At 37.8% G+C, this 21,650-nt stretch overlaps 1 protein-coding gene across 1 annotated transcript; it reads right to left on the bottom strand.

The window, feature by feature from the left end:
- Positions 1 to 4,047: 4,047 nt before the first annotated feature.
- Positions 4,048 to 17,678, bottom strand: qpct (glutaminyl-peptide cyclotransferase). The gene is made up of 7 exons (XM_084393455.1): positions 17,481 to 17,678; positions 11,705 to 11,851; positions 11,330 to 11,611; positions 9,068 to 9,235; positions 8,609 to 8,708; positions 5,743 to 5,859; positions 4,048 to 5,351 (listed from the first exon to the last, which is right to left on the bottom strand). The coding sequence occupies exons 1-7, from the start codon at positions 17,574 to 17,576 to the stop codon at positions 5,176 to 5,178; spliced, it is 1,086 nt and encodes a 361-aa protein (XP_084249581.1). The 5' UTR covers positions 17,577 to 17,678; the 3' UTR covers positions 4,048 to 5,175.
- Positions 17,679 to 21,650: the final 3,972 nt, after the last annotated feature.

Here is a 21,650-nt window from a genome sequence, read left to right as displayed (position 1 = left end):
AGCCGATGCATCTCGAACAAGCCTGGCGTGTTTGTGTTTGGCGCTACCGCACTAGCGGTTGCTGGGCAACATGAGACGTATACAGTTACGTAAGATCTGGCTCTGTTGTGGCTCTCTAGCCGGTGGAAAGGCAAACCGGTTCTTAGTAAGCTCGTCAGTCAAACCAACTCTGAACCAGCTCTGGCTCTGGCTCTGAACCAGCACCCGGTTCTTGTTGGTGGAAAAGGGGTATTAGTGCTAGAAATATAGTCATCATCTCCAGGGAATTTAAATGCAATAAAGGATGGTGACATCTCCACAGACAGGGGGCCTCCAGCACAGAAACCTGGGCCAAGATCCAAGGTTTCTTCCACATCTCTAGGGTGTGAAGGCATCTGCACGTCACCCAGATGATGTGAAATGGGTTGCCCCTTAGGGAAAACCCCATGGTCTTAAGTCACCACTGAAATGGTCTCATGTCCCACTCCCAACAGTTTCTGAAACTGCTTTACCATGATGGCTTAGCTTCTGTGCCTACATCATAGTCAAGTCCCATATCACTCCTTAAAGTGTAATGGAGAAAGTTCTTCTTGGAGTTTAGTTTAACTCCAAGCATCTATGTGAGCGAGGGTGACACTTTGATGCTGAACCGCCATCTTTCCAGACTGACCTAATAAATCAGTCATAAATGTAATTGATTACATTCATGCATTTTGCAAAGGTGCAAGGTGGCAAGGCTAGACCAAACGGAAAGGTGGCGGGGTTAGTAGACCGGCCTCACGAAGGCACCGAAAAGTTGCCACACTAAAATCTTGCTGTGGGCTTCTTCTTAGAGGGGTCTGTCCTCAAAGTCCTGAGCCCTGAGGTGTCAGGACTTATTGCAAGAAGCCTTCCTTGAGAGGGTGACAGTCCTCAGATCCATCAGCCCCTGAGAAGGCTTCAGCTGCGAGTGCCTGACTTGAATGACTTGCCGGCAGCGGACAACCGAACATACTTCTCCAACTCCCTCCTTGGAGGGAGTGAGCTTCTCAGTTCTGCAACATTCCCGGGTGGAGACTGGGCCAATAACTCATTGGAAACCGCTGCGCCCCGAAACACCAAAGGTGGTGAGGTTGGCGAACCGGCCTCCCGAGGGCAGTGAGGAGAAGTGGGCACACTAAAACTAGATGTGGGCCACTTCTCTTCAGAGGTGCCAGCCCTCGAAGTCCTGAGCTCAGCAACAACAGGTCGGAAGCCTTCATCGAGAGGATGATGGTCCTCAGATCCGTCCGCCCCTGGGAGAACTTTGGCTGGGAATGCTGCCTCGACTCCCGGTCTCTCTGAGGGGGGGTTCGAGTAGCGACACTCTGCTTATGTTGTTCTCTTCAGGATAATATAAGGGACAAACAACACCAAATTAGACAAACGATTCACACATAGCACTTACTGAAGACACAGTAGCTGACGATGTTTGGTCTGGGTGTCCTTTATAGCTTCCTGGTGTGCCGTCATCTGGCAATGGACTACGTATCACAAATGAGATTGGAGTAATGTATTGTTCTAAATGTAAGACAATGTTTTTTTGTTTTTTTTAGAAATACATCTGAAAAAACTGGTTTGTCTTATATTCTGGGTCTGAACGTTTACATGTCAATAATACCCCTGCAACAAGTGGTTGCGCCAAACACGTGTAAAACGAGTGTGCCCAGAAAATCAGTAATGTTAGAATATCGCAAGCTCAAAAAGACAGTCTTAAAAATGCAAACAGTCACAGAAAAGCTTGCCGTCTAAGAGTCACGTGACTGTCATGTTTGCATGCCTTGCTGACGGGACCAAACTTCCCCGTACACGATTTTAAAACGTAAGACAGTTCCCAGAAATGTTAGTAGACTACATGGTTTTCACTATGAGATGGAGAGTCTAATTGTTATATAATTCAGATGGACTACAGGTTATTTTTGTGGTATGCAAAAAGCGTATTTTTAAATGTGATTGTTGGTAGCCTACATTTTACCAGTATTTACTATACTTTCAATACAAAAATTAAACTTTTAAAAATATGCAGTATGAAAATAATTCTCTTTATCAAAAAGACTTTTTCCAAAAGGTACATCTTGGAAAAAGGGGGGTTGTCTTATATTCGGAACAATATGGTAATTTTCCATGCTCTTCCGACGTAGTCACGCAAGAGAGTTCCCATAGCATAAATTTTCTGATTCAGTGTTTAGTTAGTTAAAATGGGTCCATACTAATTACAAAGAATGATTTTGATGTATTACTTAAGGTCGAATTGCTAAAAATAAAAAAATATATAAAAAAATGGCTCAGAAAAGTAGTTAGGTCTGAAAAAAGCCATAGCTTCAATTGTTCTCAGATGACCCTTAGTTTTATATGTTGTTATGTAATGCAATGAAATGTTAACATGTTAACTTCATAATGAATATTCCCGACATATAATTCCAGTTGTCTGACTGAACCAGTGTAGTTATTGTTAATAATCTAAAAATATTAAAATCGTTTTGGTTTATTGAAATAAAAAAAAATGAAGCTTTGAAAAATTAAACTAAAATCTGAAATGTTGTCTTGGCAGTAATAAAATTAGTTTAAGCTGAAGTACTAAAAATACTAAAACTAAAACTGAAATAAAAATAAATGAAAATAAAGCTAAATAGAAATATACAAAAAAAACTAATAAAAATGACAAAAGCTCATAAAAAATTACTAAAATGTTTAATTAAAATAAAAAGCTACTTTAAAATATTAATACATACTATAGCAGTATATGATTAATGCTAAAATAACACTGGACTGAACATTGTAAACTTGTGGTAGTATGGTACCTCTCAAGTACATTTTTAATTGTACATTACTGCAGTGACTACATTTTTTAAATGAATATACCAGAAATACACCCAGTGCACGAAAACCCATATTTATGTGTGAGAATGCAATAATTCAGGGGACTTTTGACACTGGAATTCATGGCAGCATCATGATCATGTGGTCTGTAAGTTCTTATTGCATGGGAACACCCAGTTCTAGGGGGATGAAACCAGTCTATGCTACAGTTTATAGACAAACATAGACACTAAGAGCTTCCTGCTTAAAGACGTTTCTAGATGGAGACACACACTTCCTTCTAAATGAACCACTAAAACGTTCAAAATAATTACAATCAGTCCTTCCCTAAAAACAGATCAGAACTGGAAGTGAACATAAATCAACTTGCTCAAGATCAGTGTTATTTTAGAATTAGTTATATACTACTATTATAGTGTTTATTAATATTTTGAATTTGTTTTTATTTTCAGTTTTCATTGTAGTTACATTTTGAGTAATTTCATGTGCTATTGTTTTATTTATTTTTCAAATAGTGATATTCCAGTTTATTTTATTTTTCTAGTTAAAATGAACGTATTTTTCATCAAATTAATTTTCATCAACTTATTTCAAGGCAACATTTCTAATTTAGATAAATGTAAAAAAAAAAAAAAAAAAAAAAAAAAAACTATGTCTTCGCTATGAAGACATAATAATGTTGAGTAATATATTGTATGCTTTAACAATACAATTTTAGGACAAAAATCTATTAAAGGGTTAGTTCACCCTTAAATCAAATTTCTGTCATTATTTACTCCCCCTGATGTCGTTCCAAACCCGTAAGACCTTAGTTCATCTTTAGAACACATTTTGACGAAATCCGAGAGGTTCCTGACCCCACATAGACTGCAACGTCACTGCGACTTTCAAGGACCAGAAAGGTAGTAAAGACATCGGTAAAATAGTCCATGTGACTACAGTGGTTCAACCTTAATGTTATGAAGCGACACGAATAGTGTTTGTGCGCAACCCCCCCAAAATAACTATTTTAATCCAAAATCTTTATACACTTAATATAATCTTAATTTGTGTTCCGAAGATGAACGAAGATCTTACGCGTTTGGAACGACATGAGGGTGAGTATTGATGACAGAAATTTCATTTTATGAGCTTTAAGATTGACATAAATGAAAGAATGTAACCCTCCACAAATCCTCAACTAATCTGTACTGAAACTAAAGCTATGAATGAACACTCAGAAGCCAAGAATGGTTTTACCACTGCTTTGTAAACTGTTTATTAGCTGTTTTGCTTTATAATCAGCTATTTAAAATGGATACATGTTTAAAGTAACATTTCAGATCTCACTGGACAGTGAGGAACACATTGACACCTGGACACATGACAATAGCAGCAGCTCGCAGAATCACACAGGCATCATGAAACACTGTGATTCTTGACACAGTACACTTTACACTTCATGTTTGTTGATTCATAAAACAATTTACACTAAAGTCAAAAAGGCTACACAGTATAAGGCTATAATAAATTATATTATTTATGCCTGTAACCAGCAAAAATAAGATATATTGAGTACCAATATTTGTAAGTATTTCGTTTTGCCGTCATGTCCTGGTCTTCTGTTGCACAGGGACAGGGGCATGAACAGGTGACGAAAGAAAAAAAAACACAGTAAACCCTGTATACCGAGTCAGATCCTGAATCAAGAGCCAGATTTACTAACAAACCCTCTTTTGGCATTAAAAAACTACTGTCAGGATCTTCTAAGGACACTGAATTTGTCCTGAAAAGGTGTGGACAGGGTTATTTTTGTGTCTGACCTTATTGCATATGCATTTGTAGGAGTTTCCCTTTCAGACGCAGTATTTATGGGAGGAAAGTATTTAAATGAATCATGCAAGGTGATTTACTAATGTTTGCGCTAGTCAATTTACTTGTATTTGCTCCATTATTTACAGTACTGCCCAAAATAAGCATGTCTTAAACCAGACGCTGATTTGTGCTGCTCTTGGTAGATTGCGTTGGTCATTATGGAAATGATCCAGGAGTGTCTGTTCTTTAATTTATACGTCGTCTGTAGATCACGCGCAGAACTTTCCACTCCCATCAGCGCTGTTTTGGAATTGCGCTCTCACGCTAATTTGCCCTGTTTAGTAAATCTGGCCCTAAACGTCTTCTGATTTTTAACAATCCGAAGACATTTGCAACCCCTGTTGTAGTAATGTGCATCTGGTTGGAACTCACATGCTACAGAAGAACTTACTGATTGTGTGACAAATAAATTGTCAAAAAACAACCTGGAATAGGTGAAACTGGCTAACTCGCAATGCTTGTCAGAGAAATGTCATTGGGGACTGATGGTCTAGTTTGGAAAGATTAAGTGCTTTCAGCAATAGGGTTCTGACTTTTCTTGTTGAGGTACTCAAGAACAAACACCTGCAGGATCTTGTTGAGATTGCCGATGGAGGTACGATCCAAGTTATCCTCATTGTCATCAAAAGTGTGCCACACCGCAGGGAAAGGAGTCGTAATGAGATGAAGAATCCGGACCCCTGCGAGGGCAGAGAAATGGTGAACGTGATTCCACCAAGTACAACCTCAACATCTTTATTGATCCTGGAACAACATTTCCATCAACCACTCAGATTTGAGGGACAAGTTCACAGTTTATGTCAAGTTTAGGCTTACAACAAGGGTTATGTGCTTCTACATCAGTGTTATTCACCTCTCATTTCCCTCTGATTTTAGGGTAAGTTATTGGTAGGGTTGGGTTTAGGGGTAGGGATAAGATTAGGACTAAATTTTCAGACAGAAATGTTGTTCCAGGATCGACAAAATATTTTGTCTTGCATGCAAAATCGCAGCGACTGCAGAGGAATACATACATAAGGCTTAAATGCCTTTTTATATAAACATTCATATTAATCTCAGGAAGTCTTTTACCTTGGTTGAGAAATGGTATGTGGTCATCCAGAATTAGACCCACATGTAGGCCAGGCCAGAAGTACTGAACCTCATTAGGGTGATTCTGTAGGTGACCGAGCGCATGCAGCCGACGCTCTAGACAACAGTAAAAGAGTTTTCCTCTCAATATCAGCTCATTTAGAGTATAACATTTATTATTTTATAAAGGTTATAGGTGCATTCAATAGTGTTTTTGTTTATGTTGTGCTTGTCAATATGGCAGCCAGCTTTGATTATACTGACACCTAGTGGTGTATACTGAGTAACTAAGAAATTATGTATAATATTACCAGTTACATTATATTTTGCTCCCCTTGTGAGTGTGCTTCATTGTATGGAATTTGCACTTATAGTGTACTTTGAAGTATACAGTCATGGTCAAAATTGATGGCACCCCTGATAAATATGATATAAAATGGCTGTAAAAAATAAATCTGCATTGTTTATCCTTTTGATCTTTCATTCAAAAAATTCACAAAAATCTAACCTTTCATTGAAGTAAAAGAACTGAAAGTGGGGGTAAATCACATTATGAAATAAATGTTTTTCTCCAAAAACACGCTGGCCATAATTGTTGGCACCCTGTTATTAAATACTTTCTGCAACCTCATTTTGCCAAGATCTGAGTCTTCTCCTATAATGCCTTATGAGTTTGGAGAACAACTGACAAGAGATCAGAGACCATTCCTCCATACAGAATCTCTTTTCAAGAAGTTCATGTTGGTGCTTCTTCTCTTCAGTTCACCCCACTCATTTTCTATATGGTTTAGGGGACTGGGACGGTCATGGCAGAAGCTTCATTTTGTGCTCAGTTACCCATTTTTGTGTTGATTTTGATGTTTGTTTTGGACCGTTGTCCTGATGAAAGATCCAACCACGGCCCATTATAAGATTTCTAGCAGAGGCAGTCAGGTTTTGATTTTTTATCTGTTTGTATTTGCTAGAATCCATAATACCATGTATCTGAACAAGATGTCCAGGACCTCCAGCAAATAAATAGGCCCAGAACATATAAGATCCAGCAGTATATTTAACCGTAGGCATGGGGTACTCTTCATCCCTGTTTGCACCAAACACATCTGGTGGGTTTGCTGCCAAAAAGCCCTTTTTTTTGTTTTATCTGACCATAGAATCTGGTCCCTTTTGAAGTTCCAGTCATGTCTGACCACTGAATATGTTCAGTGAATATGAGTTTATTTTTGGAGGAGCGAGGAGCATTTTTCTTGAAACCCTCCCAAACAACATGTGGGGATGTAGGGGTTGTTTGATCATTTTTTTTAGGCTTTCTGACCCCCAAGTCTCTGCAATTCTCCATCTGTGATCCTTGAAGAGTCTTTGGCCACTCAAACTTTCATCCTCGCCGTGCATTAAGACAATATAGACACACGTCCTCTTCCTGGCAGATTCGTAACATCTTTAGTTGATTATAACTTCTTAATTATTGCCCTGATGGTCAAAATGGGGATTTTCAATTCTTTATCTATTTTCTTGCAGCCACTTTCTATTTTGTGAAGCTCAACAATCTTTTGCTGCACAGCAGAACTATATTCTTTGGTTTTACTCATTGTGATGGATGAGCAAGGGAATTTGGCCTTTGTGTTTCCTCATATTTAAACTCCTGTGAAACAAGAAGTCATAGCTGGACAATTTCATGTTCCTAGTCACCCTGGTTACTTAAAAATGTAAATATTAATGGGAATATACTTCAGAGATATTTTTCTCATAAAAAATTCTAGGGGTGCCAACAATTATGGCCAGCGTGTTTTGGAGAAAAACATTTATTCCATAATGTGATTTACCCCCCAATTTCAATTCTTTTACTTCAATGAAAGGAAATTTTTTGAAGGAAAGATCAAAAGGATAAACAATGCAGATTTATTTTTTACAGCCATTTTTTATCATATTTATCAGGGGTGCCATCAATTTTGACCATGACTGTATGTATATGTATATATTTTAAACTCTACTATAAAATATTACTGGAATAAAAAAGCCACTTAAGTGCACTTGAAGAGAATATACTTTTGAGACTAAGAAAAAACATGTAATAATGTCAAATTATAATTTTTTACCATTAAGTATATTTTAAATCATTCCGTTCCATCAGCCCCTGAGAAGGCTTCAGCTGCGAGTGCCGCCTCAACCCATAGTCTCTCTGAGGGTGGGCTCAAGTTGGAGACACTCCGTTTCTATCATTTGTAAAACCCATGGAGACTTCTTTTAATTAATCGATTTCAGTTAGCATAACTAATGGTCAGTACATCGGCAGTATCCTCCAACTAAACAATAGAATTCAATATGAAATTACACATAATAAGCCCCATTTAGGTGGGTCTGCATTTAATATAACTGCATTTAATTTAAATGTAATCCATTATACATGTAAATTCAAATAAGTGTCAGATATTGTCTATAAGTTTGCACATAAGTATATTTTATATTTCTTTTTAAAAGTATGCTAAAATGTACTTTTTCCACAAGGGTATGCTAATGAAAGTAGCTCTGAATGAAAGCAAATGAAAATCAACTGCACAAAAGCAACACATTGCAGCAGTGTTTAGTTTTTAAACGAATCAGTGTTTTTGGTCAAAAAAAAAACTAAAAACAACAACAACTGAATGAATGATTAACTGACTCACATATATGAGGAACATTTGAACTGAACCATTCAAGTATTTGAAACAATTACTTTCATATGGACATTTGTTTAGACTTATTGTCATCCATAACCAAACCTAACTAAATTTCTCAGAGGAAAAGAAAGAGAAAACGAAAAGAAAAGAACAGAGGAAAAGAAAGGGAGAAAAGATGTGACTCAAGAAAACAGAGCAGAACAGTTACTAACCAATTTTTTGAAGTTTGGAAAGCCATCGGGTCGTGCTAGAGAACTGATTACCAAAGCGAGGATTAGGACCTCCAATCAAGTCCAGTAGAACAAACAGATCCTGGGGAGAAATTGAATGAATTAAGGACTTTAACCAGTTTGCTTGCATTCATTTTCTTTAGCCGTACATTCACAATATATGATTGTCCAGTTATATATATATATATATATATTCTGATACAGTGAACGAGGAAGTATGAATGTACGATTTATCAGTGAATAACAACTTAAATATTGTTCTGTTCCTCACACAAAGTTTAGGAAATCTTATAACATCACATAAGACCACTTTAATGGTACTTTTTGTATTTGTACAAGCTAAATGTCAAAATATCTCATTTTGTAATCCATGGAGGAATGTAGGTTTGGCTGTATGTCAACTTTTCTTTGTATTAATCATTGTTTATGAGAGAACTGTACAATGCTGTCGAGCTGGCTGGTGTTGGTGGCTTCTGGTGGATGTGGTGTCGTCGCCATTTTGTGGGCTAGGTGACGAGATCCGTACAGAGAGTCTTCAGAGGTCCACTGATACAGAGCCTCCTCTCCATCAAAGAAGAACAGCTGCAGAGACAGATCTGACCCAGAGTCCTGTGAGGGAAAAAACATATACATACTGCCATCTACTTGTGACACTACAGAATACACACAAATGAAAAAACATTTAATATGTAAATTCATAATCAATCTCATGAATTCCAATCGAATTAATAAGGAAGTTGGCACAAAATAAAGCTATACCCTACCCACTGTCAAAGAGAGTTCTTTACTGAAGGTTAATGCTCTATAGCGTTATATAGCAAAATAACGTTCCACCTACTCAAACCGATAGAGTTAACAAAAGCAAATGTGAGATAAAAAGCATATGCTGAAGCAACAATGCAAGGAACTAAAGTGAATTGTATGTATAGGAACATTTTTGAAGTTTTGCAAAAATGTAGGTAGAGACGTATTTCCATCCAATGAGCTTGCGTTGCTCCATTTATTCATCACAATCTCTTTAATGTCAATGCTCATGGTTATGTTTGTAGTGGCAGTGCTTTAAAGGGGGATGGATGTATAAAACTTTTCCAAATTTCTTTTACTATAGACCCTTTTTGCGCCAACTTCACAATTACGTCACAGCGTTAGCTGGAGGCAAAAAAAAAGGGAAATTAAATTAAATTCAAACCAGCACAATTCAGCTACACAAGGAGCTTCAAATGTCATCTTGTTGTGTTGTTGGGTGCCAGAATCGAGTACAGGCTCCAATTTGAAAATGTTTCACATAATGTTTTCTAAACTATTGTGATTATTTGTGAATCATCTGTGATTGCATATACATTGCTGTGATTGATTGTGACTAAACTTTTTGAAGAACCTGTTAAGAAAGTGTGATGGATTTTTTAATTAATCATCACTAACATTTATTTTTCTTGCAGGATTAACAATTATATGCTTTTGAAACCTGAAATGTTTCCAAACATTTTGGTCAAAGTCAGTCAGTGTCTGAATCATGTCCGAATATAACAAAAGGGGAAGTGAAACTAGACAAATGTTTAAATATATAAACTCATGATTTTGAATAACTCATGACTTTGAATAACAAAGCTTATAGTAACAGAAGGGTTTGCTGAATAAGAACCAATCATATTGTAGGAAAATGATGTGATGAATCATGTCACCTTTGCTATGCTCCTATTCTATAAAAACTGTTGTATTCTTTTTGCTGGTGGGATTCTCTCTGAAATAGGTCTGAGATCCTCCGGCCGTGATTAAAGCATATTTGAAGGCATTGTCTGGAGTCTGTTTAGTTATTGCTGCGCAGAAGTTTATAGGACACTAGAGATCTTATTCTCAAGTACTAGTGTAAAAAGGGACGAGACGATGTCCGACCTGAAGACTGTAGATGCAGTGCTAGAGTATAAATATTTTTAAGTGTCGACTGTAGACGCTTGGGTGTCGACTGGAGATGCCAGGTAAACTTATGTCAGGTGCGTAGGGAAAATCTACCACAAAAGCATAATCAAATACATAAAGGTCAAAAATTAATTAGCTGTATCTGGAATTTTTATTTCTAGAAAATATTCACATCTTTAAAATTGTACTGTAATGTCACTCTTTGCATGGTCGTAATCGGACCTTGGCGCTTTGGACCAGAACTTTGGATCGTACCACACAAGTCGTGAACGTGACCATTCAGCAAATAGTTATTGGCATCTAAAGATTTATACGCCCTCAGTTTCTCTTTACGCTCGTTTTCTCTTTCAGGTAGGTGTGGATGTCAGGCCACTCAACCGGAGCTAATCCTGTCAGATCGTCCATCCATTGAGTGAGTGTGTACGGGTTGGTCGATCTGGTTCTGCCTGTTAAAGTTAACTTTTTTAAATAACAATTGCGTTCCTGACTTTACATATTAAGATTTTCTCTAGTCATTGTTAAAAAACAAGCTATCAAAACTTACTAGCCAGGGGAATTGTTTTGCCTCCACCTAAGCTCCGCCCACAAAAAACATCACAATGTTTACTTGCTGAAAAGGGGTCTATAAAAACAAGTGACAGTATTTTTTGCTGTCAACAAAACTTATTTGCTAAAAAATATTAAAACAAAAAATCTAGATATACATTAGATGATGACCTTACTAATCGACTAGTCAGTTGTTCAACCATGGTGACCCATCCCTATTTTCTGTGTACATTGCCATACCTTCAGGGTCTTTAGTTCGTCATCTTGGGCTCTTGCCAATTCCAAAATCATTGAGCAGGGGACAGCAGAATCCGTTGCTCCGAGAAACTCACGGCCGTCCCATTGTGGTGGGTAGTATTTGGAGTCAAAGTGGCAGGCCAGCACCAACTGACGTTTTGCAGCAGGGTTGAGAGTAGCAATTATGTTGGTAAAGGGAAGTTGGCCGTAAGGAGTATGAGAATAGAAGGCGTCCTCTGTCACTTCCCACCCTGCGTTCATCGAGCCGAGGGTTGATTTAATATGCTGAAGAGAGAGAAACTCGCACACTGATTACACTGTCACATTTAAACATGAGCTTTCATACACACACTCACACACACACACATACATACTGACCTCCCGAACGTGTTGGCTTCCAGTTGAACCAGGGTACCGCACAACAAGCATAGTCTTCAGGTCTTTCTGCCACATTCGGTCCAGATCGGTATGAGATATGACACTGCTCAGTTCACTGGAGTTCAGTGTGGTTGCTACATGTTTTAGCTGGAGAGAAAAGGAATTACAAATTGTATTCATTTATTTATTACACAGTGGGTTTTTGCAGATGCTGCTTATTAATCTTCAAATGAGCTTGTGATGTGTATCCACTTTCACTGTTTCTGTGTGCATTTATACCTTTGAGCAGCATATTCGAGTCTGAGTGAAGTTTCAGACTAGAAGAGTATTTTGTCAGACTGGTTTTTAAGATACACACTGCAAATCGATTACTTCCCTACAGTACAGTTTGTGAAAAACAGTACGCCAAAAGAGTGGTAAGCTTTCCTTTTAGGTATGTCATCAAGACAAAACGACAATTATACTCACAGTAGCTCCAGTGATATTATAGCGGTGGCTTTCTTTAGTTCTTAATGCTGTGACTGGGGAACAACACATGCGCTGAAGTTTTTTTCAGAATACACAAATGCACATGTAAATGAAAATGTCAATCAGATTGCAACATTTAGGGTTCATTGAAATCAACAGACCTCAAGAAGTCGAACTGGATTCCTTCGGATTGATGAAAATTAGTCCATGTAAAGTTAACATACCTACTGTTGTTCCGAATATCAGCACAGCTGTGATTCGGCTGCAGGTAATCATAGTCGTGCTGATATTCGGAGCAACAGCATAATTTTGAGCCTGATATTGCTTTTATAACACTTCAGTCAGCGTAAAGTAACTTCTTTTATTGATATACTTTTGCACTGGCAAAATCGTTCCAAAGCAAAACCAACCGCTGCATCCCTGAGCACAGTATTTTGAAGAAATCGGCTGAGTGAATCATTCAATGACTCATTCATAAAGTCACTTGCTGCCATCTACTGGCGTAAAATCCCTACTACTACTTCACAGGATTAAATGGTAAAGACACAATTGTGAGTGGTATGTCCGAATAGTATTTGAAAATCCAGTCCATGGATGACCTTCTACTTCTGCCGAAATTCTGAAGTGTGCATTCGATGGACACATTACTATCTCATGAGGACACGGGAGAGGATTGATGAATGGCAGTGAAGCGACGCAACTGACGCTGGTAGGTCACATGACAGTAACAACATGGCAAATTTCATTCATACTACCCATATTCATATTATATACTACTTTTTTAGCGGTCGCAAAGTAAATTCAAATGTAGAACCTACACAGACAGTACTGATTTTGGATGCAGCGACAGTCACATATCGACTGTGTTTATGTAATTGGCACCAGAAGACGGTCGAGTTTGAGTTACAAGTCTGAATCCACATGCTCCCGAGTCCATGACAAGACCAAGATCATTGAAATATGGTCCATATTTTCATGGTCTCTGTATTGCCATGGACTTGGGAGCATGTGTTCTTGGTCTTGACTCAACCCTCTTCTGGTCTCGGTCTTGACTTGAACTCAAATGAGCGGGTCTCAACTACAACACTGCATTCACTGTATTCTTCAAGATTATCTGTACAGATGTAATCTTCCCTCTCTTTTACATCTGACATGCCTCTCTCAACAGCACATTATAATACATGGAAAAATGGGGAGTGTCAGGTTGAGACAGAATTACAAAAGAAACCCGATATCAGTGGCGTAGTATAGTGTAAGGTTGGTGGCGTTAGCTTTTGACGAGACCAACTCAAGTTTGAATCTGGCCATTTCTTAACTCATTCTTCTCCCTTTTTCCCTTTGCATATCAACTCAGAAAGGCAATTATATAAAATAAATAAAAAAGTGCCTAATTAATAGTGGGAATAGAGTGTTTAGCGGGTAGGGTTAGGGGTAGGGGTAGGTGTAGGAGAGGGCTTTAGGGACAGGGACAAGTAATGTCCTAATAAGACAGCATTCATTTATGATTTCAATCAATGTAATCATATACACTGAATATGTTATTATTGCATACTATTTTATAACGTACTACAATACACTTGTCACGATTAGATCCAAGTGTTACGAACTGCTCCGAGACACGAAGGTTGAGATCCAAATGCAGCTTTAATTAAGGAGCAATCCAGACACGTAATCCAATATACAGGCAATAGGTCAAAACACAGGTAGGCCGTCCAAACAAACAAAACAGGCAGGGGTCAGAGGCAAAAGAGTAATCCACGGAACAGGCAAAAAAGCCAAAAACCAAGAGATATGAAACCAGGGAAAACACTCAGAAATGCAGTGTAACAACATACAAAACTTTGCAGTGAGTGAATGAGTGAACATGGTATAAATAGGCTGAGACTAACAGGGTAATGAGACACAGGTGCATGCAATCAGTGATGATGAGTCTGGGCAGTGAGTTATGGGAAATGTAGTTTGTGAGGGAGTGATAATAGTCTGGTGTGGAGTGCCCTCTGGTGGCTCTCAAGGGCACTCCAGCTGGTAACCGTTACACCAAGGAAGACGAAGATGATTGAAAGGTAACAAGTTTGTTTAATAAATAACTCAGAATCATAGCCAGCGGGCAAGACACAAACAAACAATACCGGACACTAGACAGAACACAGGCAGGAACTTGAATACACAGTGGCGATTAACTAAACGACTAGCAGTTGTGATGAACGTGATTAGTATCCATGGTGACAGATCTATTGCGGGAAACACAGACAAGGAAACAAATGTGAGGAATGAAAGCAAACTAAAAGTCCATGAACTAAATGTAACCGAACATAATGGTGACAACACTGAGATGCAAAGTATCTGTATCTAACAACTATTTACACTTAGTGCAAAGAAAAAAAATTGCTATTTTCACTTGGGAGTAAATAGTATTTAATGCAAACATCCTCTGCCTAAAAAAAAAATCTGATCAAATCTAATATAATTAAGCAATATCACACTAGCCAGGTTTACAGACACCTAAATAATTTGTTAGTAATTGGATTGATGGCTCAACCGATTGAAAAGCCTTCATGTAAACACCTCAATCAAGCTCTTCCGACATATTTGTCAGCTTTCCTTTTAGGTACGTCATCAAGACAAAACGACAATTATACTCACAGTAGCTCCAGTGATATTATAGCGGTGGCTTTCTTTAGTTCTTAATGCTGTGACTGGGGAACAACACATGCGCTGAAGTTTTTTTCAGAATACACAAATGCACATGTAAATGAAAATGTCAATCAGATTGCAACATTTAGGGTTCATTGAAATCAACAGAACTCAAGAAGTCAAACTGGATTCCTTCGGATTGATGAAAATTAGTCCATGTAAAGTTAACAATACCTACTGTTGTTCCGAATATCAGCACAGCTGTGATTCGGCTGCAGGTAATCATAGTCGTGCTGATATTCAGAGCAACAGCATAATTTTGAGCCTGATATTGCTTTTATAACACTTCAGTAAGCGTAAAGTAACTTCTTTTATTGATATACTTTTGCATTGGCAAAATCGTTCCAAAGCAGAACCAACCGCTGCATCCCTGAGCACAGTATTTTGAAGAAATCGGCTGAGTGAATCATTCAATGACTCATTCATAAAGTCACTTGCTGCCATCTACAGGCGTAAAATCCCTACTACTACTTCACAGGATTAAATGGTAAAGACATTGCTCTGCCAATCACATTTAAAGGCCGGAGCTAACTAACACATTCATGTAATTTGACATAATAATTGTGATTAAGGAGCTCTGCTGCAATAAATCCCATTAATGCAAACTGATGAACCTAAAAACTACATAAGACCAATTATGTAGTTTTAATTATTTATTGTTAATGCATTAACTATTACAAAAATGTGTCATTAAATGTTATAATCGATTGAGAGCCCTGGCTGTAATACTTTCTCCTATACCAGTTAAATGTGCAGACAACTATATATGTACAGTTTGTTTGAACAATGGAAGACAATGGGCAGAGTGGAATAAATAGTGTGGGGAAACCAATTTTCGCACGTAACTTCAAATGCCAAAATGAATACCTCCACTTATTCTAATTAGAATTCTTAAATGTATGCATGACAAACTATAAAATCTCATTGGCTTACAATGAATGAAACATTTTCTTCTTCATTTTCTTCAAAAACAAACGTAAAGTAGATATTTTTAACATTATAAAGCTTGTGCAACTAGTGACGTCCTTTGCGCGCTTCTGTGTCACTTCAATTGTGGTAAATTCACAACATGCTTACATTTATCTCATACATAAACTCAAAATTTCTTGTGAATGTGTACAGTTGGCCAGAAGCGATGGTTTACAGTTAAAAGTTTAAAATATTAGAATTTTTCAATTTCATACATACAACTATCATTTTGTTTTAAAAGTCATAGGTTCATCCATTGGGATAGTATGGATTACCATCATGATGGCTGTATGTGTTTTTTGAAGCATCAACATTCTCTTGCATTACTGGATTCTTTTTCTAAAAATCTTTATTTGTGTTCACCTTAAGAAAGAAAGTCATATACATCTGGTATGACATGAGGGTGAGTAAAAGATGATTTGTTGGGCTGCACCCTTTAAGGTGGTTGAGACATCTTCCATGAAATTAATCTAGAATGTTCTTTATTGATAATGAATCATATATTAAAAAGTCTACTCTTTCTCAATCTACAAAGCTGAAAAAAACACACACACAAAAAAAAAAAAAAAAAAAACACACCTTACAATACAACCTAATTCAGTGACTCCCATTACAGTCAGAAAAAACAACAAAAAAAACATGATGATAATACTCTTGCTTAATGGTAATGTTGCAACCAAACTAGTACAGTCTTGTTTGTAGGATAAATTATACACTGCATATGTCTAGAGGATAATTATGTGTTCAAACTACACTATACATGGCAACAGAAGGGTTCTGAAATGAGTCGACACAGCTGGAGGACATTCACAGAGTCTGAAAGGCTTCTGATCATATGATCTTTCTTGAATAATAATGTTAAGATGGATAGAAACACCCAATTAAACTACTTCTGCTTTAAACATGTAATCGATCTTCTGACGACATTTCGTTTTGTTTGGTCTCAAAGTCCAATTAATCTTGTGCTGCGATTATTGATTCTGCATGTTTTATTTGAGCCTCTTAATGAAAGTAGCTTGTTATGAACAACACAGAAGTAAAAGACATCTGGCAGATCAGATATGTTTTATACAAAAAAGTATTTTTTTTTGCCCTTTTCAATGACCTGATCACATGCTCAAAAGCAATATTGCAACAAAAGCATCATTCAAAGAAATTTGACTGAATTTTACCCCAAATACTGATCAGAATTAATTCAAAAGAGTTTGAAAGTCTATATTTAGATATCCTGCTGATGGATCAATGATGGGGATCTTGCTCCCATAGCAACTAGACAATGGGAGACAGACTGAGCAACATGAACTGAAGTCTAAAGATGCAAGTGACCAGACCTTGTAAAGACATGAAGCAAATTAACCTTACTTTCCTCAGTCAGTTTAAGTGATCACTCTCACGATTCTATTGGATATTTGAAATTAAAAAGAAGACATGCAACAACAAAAAACGAATGCATGAATAAAACAGTTTTTCTTTTTGGTATGCATTAAAAACAGACAGATATTCCCAAAGGAAAACACCCTCCCTTCATGAGAAAAATACATAGAATTCATGAAAAATTCTAACTCAACATTGCTTAGATATCTATTCTATGTCAATTCTCTTAAAAGGAACCAAGTAAAGATTGCAGTTGTGTAAAGATTGCTACCTTCTCCTCCTGCCAGGGAACGGTGTCGCAGCTCGTCAGAGTCGCTATGATGCCAATGAAAGCCAACAGTCTCGCGGTCCAGCGTCGTTCGGCCATCTCATCTCCTCAGTTCTGTCCTCACGACGCTCTCTCACACACTCACATACACACTCCACACAACTCCGATCATGTGAGAGAACACTTTACAAACCCTACTATGGCGAACGACTTGCTTATGAATATTAATAACGTTCCGTGACGCTCGGCAAACTGATTGGCTGAAAGACAGACATTGCTGGCGTGTTGAAGGCTTAGCTCATGAATATTAACCAAAGGCAACCAACCAACGTCAGCGAGGCTTTATTAATATTCATGAGTTACCACTTCGATTCGGCACAAAGAGCCAGCTGTTGTCGAGCGCTGGAGTTTTGTTTTGTTACTTCGCCTTCTTTCCCTGTTCTTAAATAAAGAAATAATTTATATAATATTGATTTGTTTTCTTTGTACTAATGGGGAGAGGGGGTAAAATCTTTGCGTGGCAGGGGGAGCTGCCACTCGACCAGTCACGGATATATGCGCCTGCCACTCGACCAGTCACAGATATATGCGCCTGCCACTGCTTTATATGCGCCGGCCACTCGACCAGTCACGGATATATGCGCCTGCCACTGCTTTATATGCGCCGGCCACTCGACCAGTCACGGATATATGCGCCGGCCACTCGAACTTACACAATATGTAAGGTTTAAAAAAACAATCAAATGCAGCGCGCGTCTCGTGGATCGCGCCGGCCAGACCAGCCACACAATCTCTCACTGTTTACATCTATCAGACACTCCTAATGATACACAAAAGCACACATACAGTGCAATACATATCTTATTTACCTATTTCTCATCTTATCCGTTTTTTTTTTTTTTTTTTTACTTTTTCCCGTATGGGAGCGCGCTCGTGGCTAAGCGATTCAACGAAGCGTCGCACCAGCCACACTATCTCTCGCTGTTTACGGCCACTACCAGCCACGCGATCTCTCACTGTTTAACATCTTTCAGGCACTCCTAATGATACACGAGAGCACAAAGACAGTGCAATACATATCTTATTTACCTATTTCTCAACTAAATCTTATTTTTTATTCGCTCTTTTTACCCGTATATGGGAGTGCGCGGTCGTGGCTCTGTTAGCGTCGCGCCGGCCATACCAGCCACACCAGCCACACAATCTCTCACTGTTTACATCTATCAGACACCCCTAATGATACACAAAAGCACACATACAGTGCAATACATATCTTATTTACCTATTTCTCATCTTATTTGTTTTTTTATTTGCTCTTTTTCCCCGTAAGGGAGCGCGCTCGTGGCTAAGCGAAGCGTCGCACCAGCCACACGATCTCTCGCTGTTTACGGCCACTACCAGCCACGCGATCTCTCACTGTTTACATCTTTCAGACACTCCTAATGATACACGAGAGCACAAAGACAGTGCAATACATATCTTATTTACCTATTTCTCAACTAAATCTTATTTTTTATTCGCTCTTTTTACCCGTATATGGGAGTGCGCGCTCGTTGCTCTATTAGCTTTGCGCCAGCCATACCAGTCACACAATCTCTCACTGTTGTTTACATCTATCAGACACTTCTAATTATACACAAAAGCACACATACAGTGCAATACATATCTTATTTGTCCATTTCTCATCTTATCTGTTTTTTTATTTGCTCTTTTTACCCATATGGGAGCGCGCTCGTGGCTAAGCGAAGCGTCGCACCAGCCACACGATCTCTCGCTGCATGTTTGCGGCCACTACCAGCCACACGATCTCTCACTGTTTACATCTTTCAGACACTCCTAATGATACACAAAAGCACACATACAGTCATGGGCGTCAGTTTGGTTTGAAATGTGCTGGGGACAGAGACGCATTCGGAAGTGCATTTTCAGAAGTGCTGGGTACAATGACGCATTCATTTTTTTTCTCTCTTTCGCGCAGGTTATGTTTTGGAAGACGATGTCCTGTAGCTCAGGCACGGCCTCATTTAACAAGCCCACCCAAAAGTTTCAAAAAAAAAAAAACTTTTACTATATTCTAATTTTGTCAATAATTAGCTATAAAAAATCGCCAATAAGCTCATAATTTGTGCTAAAATAGTGTTTAGTTTTAAAAACCATTTAAAAAAGCTGGTTATATTTTGATGTTTCTGTGCAAGTTCAGCAGACAGTGAGGTTCGGGTTTGTTCCGATCAGAGCTCCTGAGTGGAGAGCGCATTTCTGTATTCCGCTCCGCTCGTCCACTTCGTAAAAGTAATGATTATGAATGATTGTTAATAGGCTATATCTTCATTAACTAGAGATATACAGAACATCTAACAGAACATAGCCTAATTTGTTTATTTTTTTTACACCTTGTGTTCTTATTTTGTTTAACGAAATGTCAATCTTCGTGTTTATAACAGAAGATACAATACAATACAAAAATATTCAAGATGTATAACGGATTGTCACCTTATAAACAGTCCTTTTTTAATGGAATAATACACCCTTATAATAAAGAAAAAGCTTCAGTGATAAAGAATATGAACGCAATGCATTTAATTATACATTAAGCGTTTTCCTTTCATAGAAACCCTTTATTATAAAGAAAATAGGTGGCTCTTAACGTGTCTTTCTATGGGAGGATGGCATAGCGGTGCATAGCAAATATTCAATGCATTCAATGAAAATATTCAATGGTATTCAAAGAAACAAATAAAATAAATAAATTATTGTGGCATTAATTAGCCCATAAACAATATTTATTTTAAAGCCTAAACAAATTTGTTTAAAGAAAAACACCAGCGTTTGGCGTTTATCTGTATAGGCTAAGTGTTTCAGCCGCCCTTTTCAAACTGCCGCAATAAAATGCAACAGAATTTGATTAGTTAAACATGAAGAGGATTATCCGTCTGGCATGGCCGCTCGCTCTAACGTTAACCTAGATAAATGTTTGCTATTATGAAGCGCATATCCAAGTGTTTGTGCGGAGTGTGGAGCGCGCACTATGACATGGATAGAGGCGCCGGTGCCATCACTCGCATTTTCCTATCAACAGTGGAAACAACTTAAAATACTCCATTTCTGATCATACAGAATATAATAATACATCAGTCGCAACTACTTGTATTTGTGTAAACTCACAACAACAAGAAAACGGTGTGCCTTCTGTAAAATAAAAAAAAACGAACTGCTCCGAATTGGAGCGCGCCTCAAAAATGAACTGACAAACAGTGTATAGACAAGCCTCACAGACATGAGAAATATAACTATAAAGTTACTGAAAAAAAATGTCCACCAAAGAAAAAAATCCAATCGAAAGCAAATACGGTAGCTACCATCTGATTATGTAATCCTGTCCGTATGAAAGGCGCATCTAGGCTACATTACAGCAGAGATGTGGAGATATGTATGCAGGCAGCCTACACTGATTTAGAAAAGACTAGTTCATTAATAAACAATTAAAATGCATCGTTATTTTAAAACGACATAAGATCTCGTTATTAGACATAATTGAGGTGAAAAAATAATATGTATGTGGCAGCAATGCGTCACCGTATGATTCTGCTATATTTAGCCTACTTTTTATAGCTATATTAAATCCAGGCAATTGGTTCATGAAACATTGATTAAAATTAAGATATAATTAATACAAAACGAAATTCACTTTAAAGAAAGGCAGCTGTTCTGTTTGAGGCAGTGGCGGTTCTAGGATTTTTCTGTAACAGGGGCCATTAAGGGGCCACATGTTACATTCAGGGGCCAAATACAGGGTACATTCAAGCACACAAAATAATTTATTCAGTACGGTGCAAATACATTTCAGCAGTCATTCCTTTTTCAAACGCTCTAATAAAAAATTATGAGCCAGTAAAGTTCTTAATGATTTTTTTTCATTTATTTATACTGTGCATAAAGGACACAATAATGCACTTCTTTCTGAATTCCACCTTTTAAGTTTCATAATCATGTCGTCGCTTATAAACAGTAAATTATTGTTAATTGTTTGGGGGTGGAATTGCATCTGTGATCGTTGTGAAGAATTCTGCGGTTGCTCTTCTCGTCGACGATTGATGGGTGGGAATCTCTAGGCACCTCATGATTCGATTCGATTACGATTCAGAGGGTAACGATTATCGATTATTAACGATTTCT

This window comes from Rutilus rutilus (genome assembly GCF_951802725.1).
Source record: "Rutilus rutilus genome assembly, chromosome: 21".
Lineage (NCBI taxonomy): Eukaryota > Metazoa > Chordata > Actinopteri > Cypriniformes > Leuciscidae > Rutilus > Rutilus rutilus.
Note: the sequence above shows the minus strand (reverse complement) of the source record. Positions and strands in the feature narration are given on the sequence as shown.

Bases quoted from the DNA above. Each gene is read 5' to 3' on its own strand.
- qpct (XM_084393455.1), bottom strand. From the start codon at position 17,576: ATGGCCGAACGACGCTGGACCGCGAGACTGTTGGCTTTCATTGGCATC. The intron at 9,236-11,329 runs GTATGGCAATGT...TTTCCCTCACAG, and splicing joins ACGAACTAAAGACCCTGAAG to GACTCTGGGTCAGATCTGTC. The intron at 5,352-5,742 runs GTAAAAGACTTC...CTGCCCTCGCAG, and splicing joins CATACCATTTCTCAACCAAG to GGGTCCGGATTCTTCATCTC.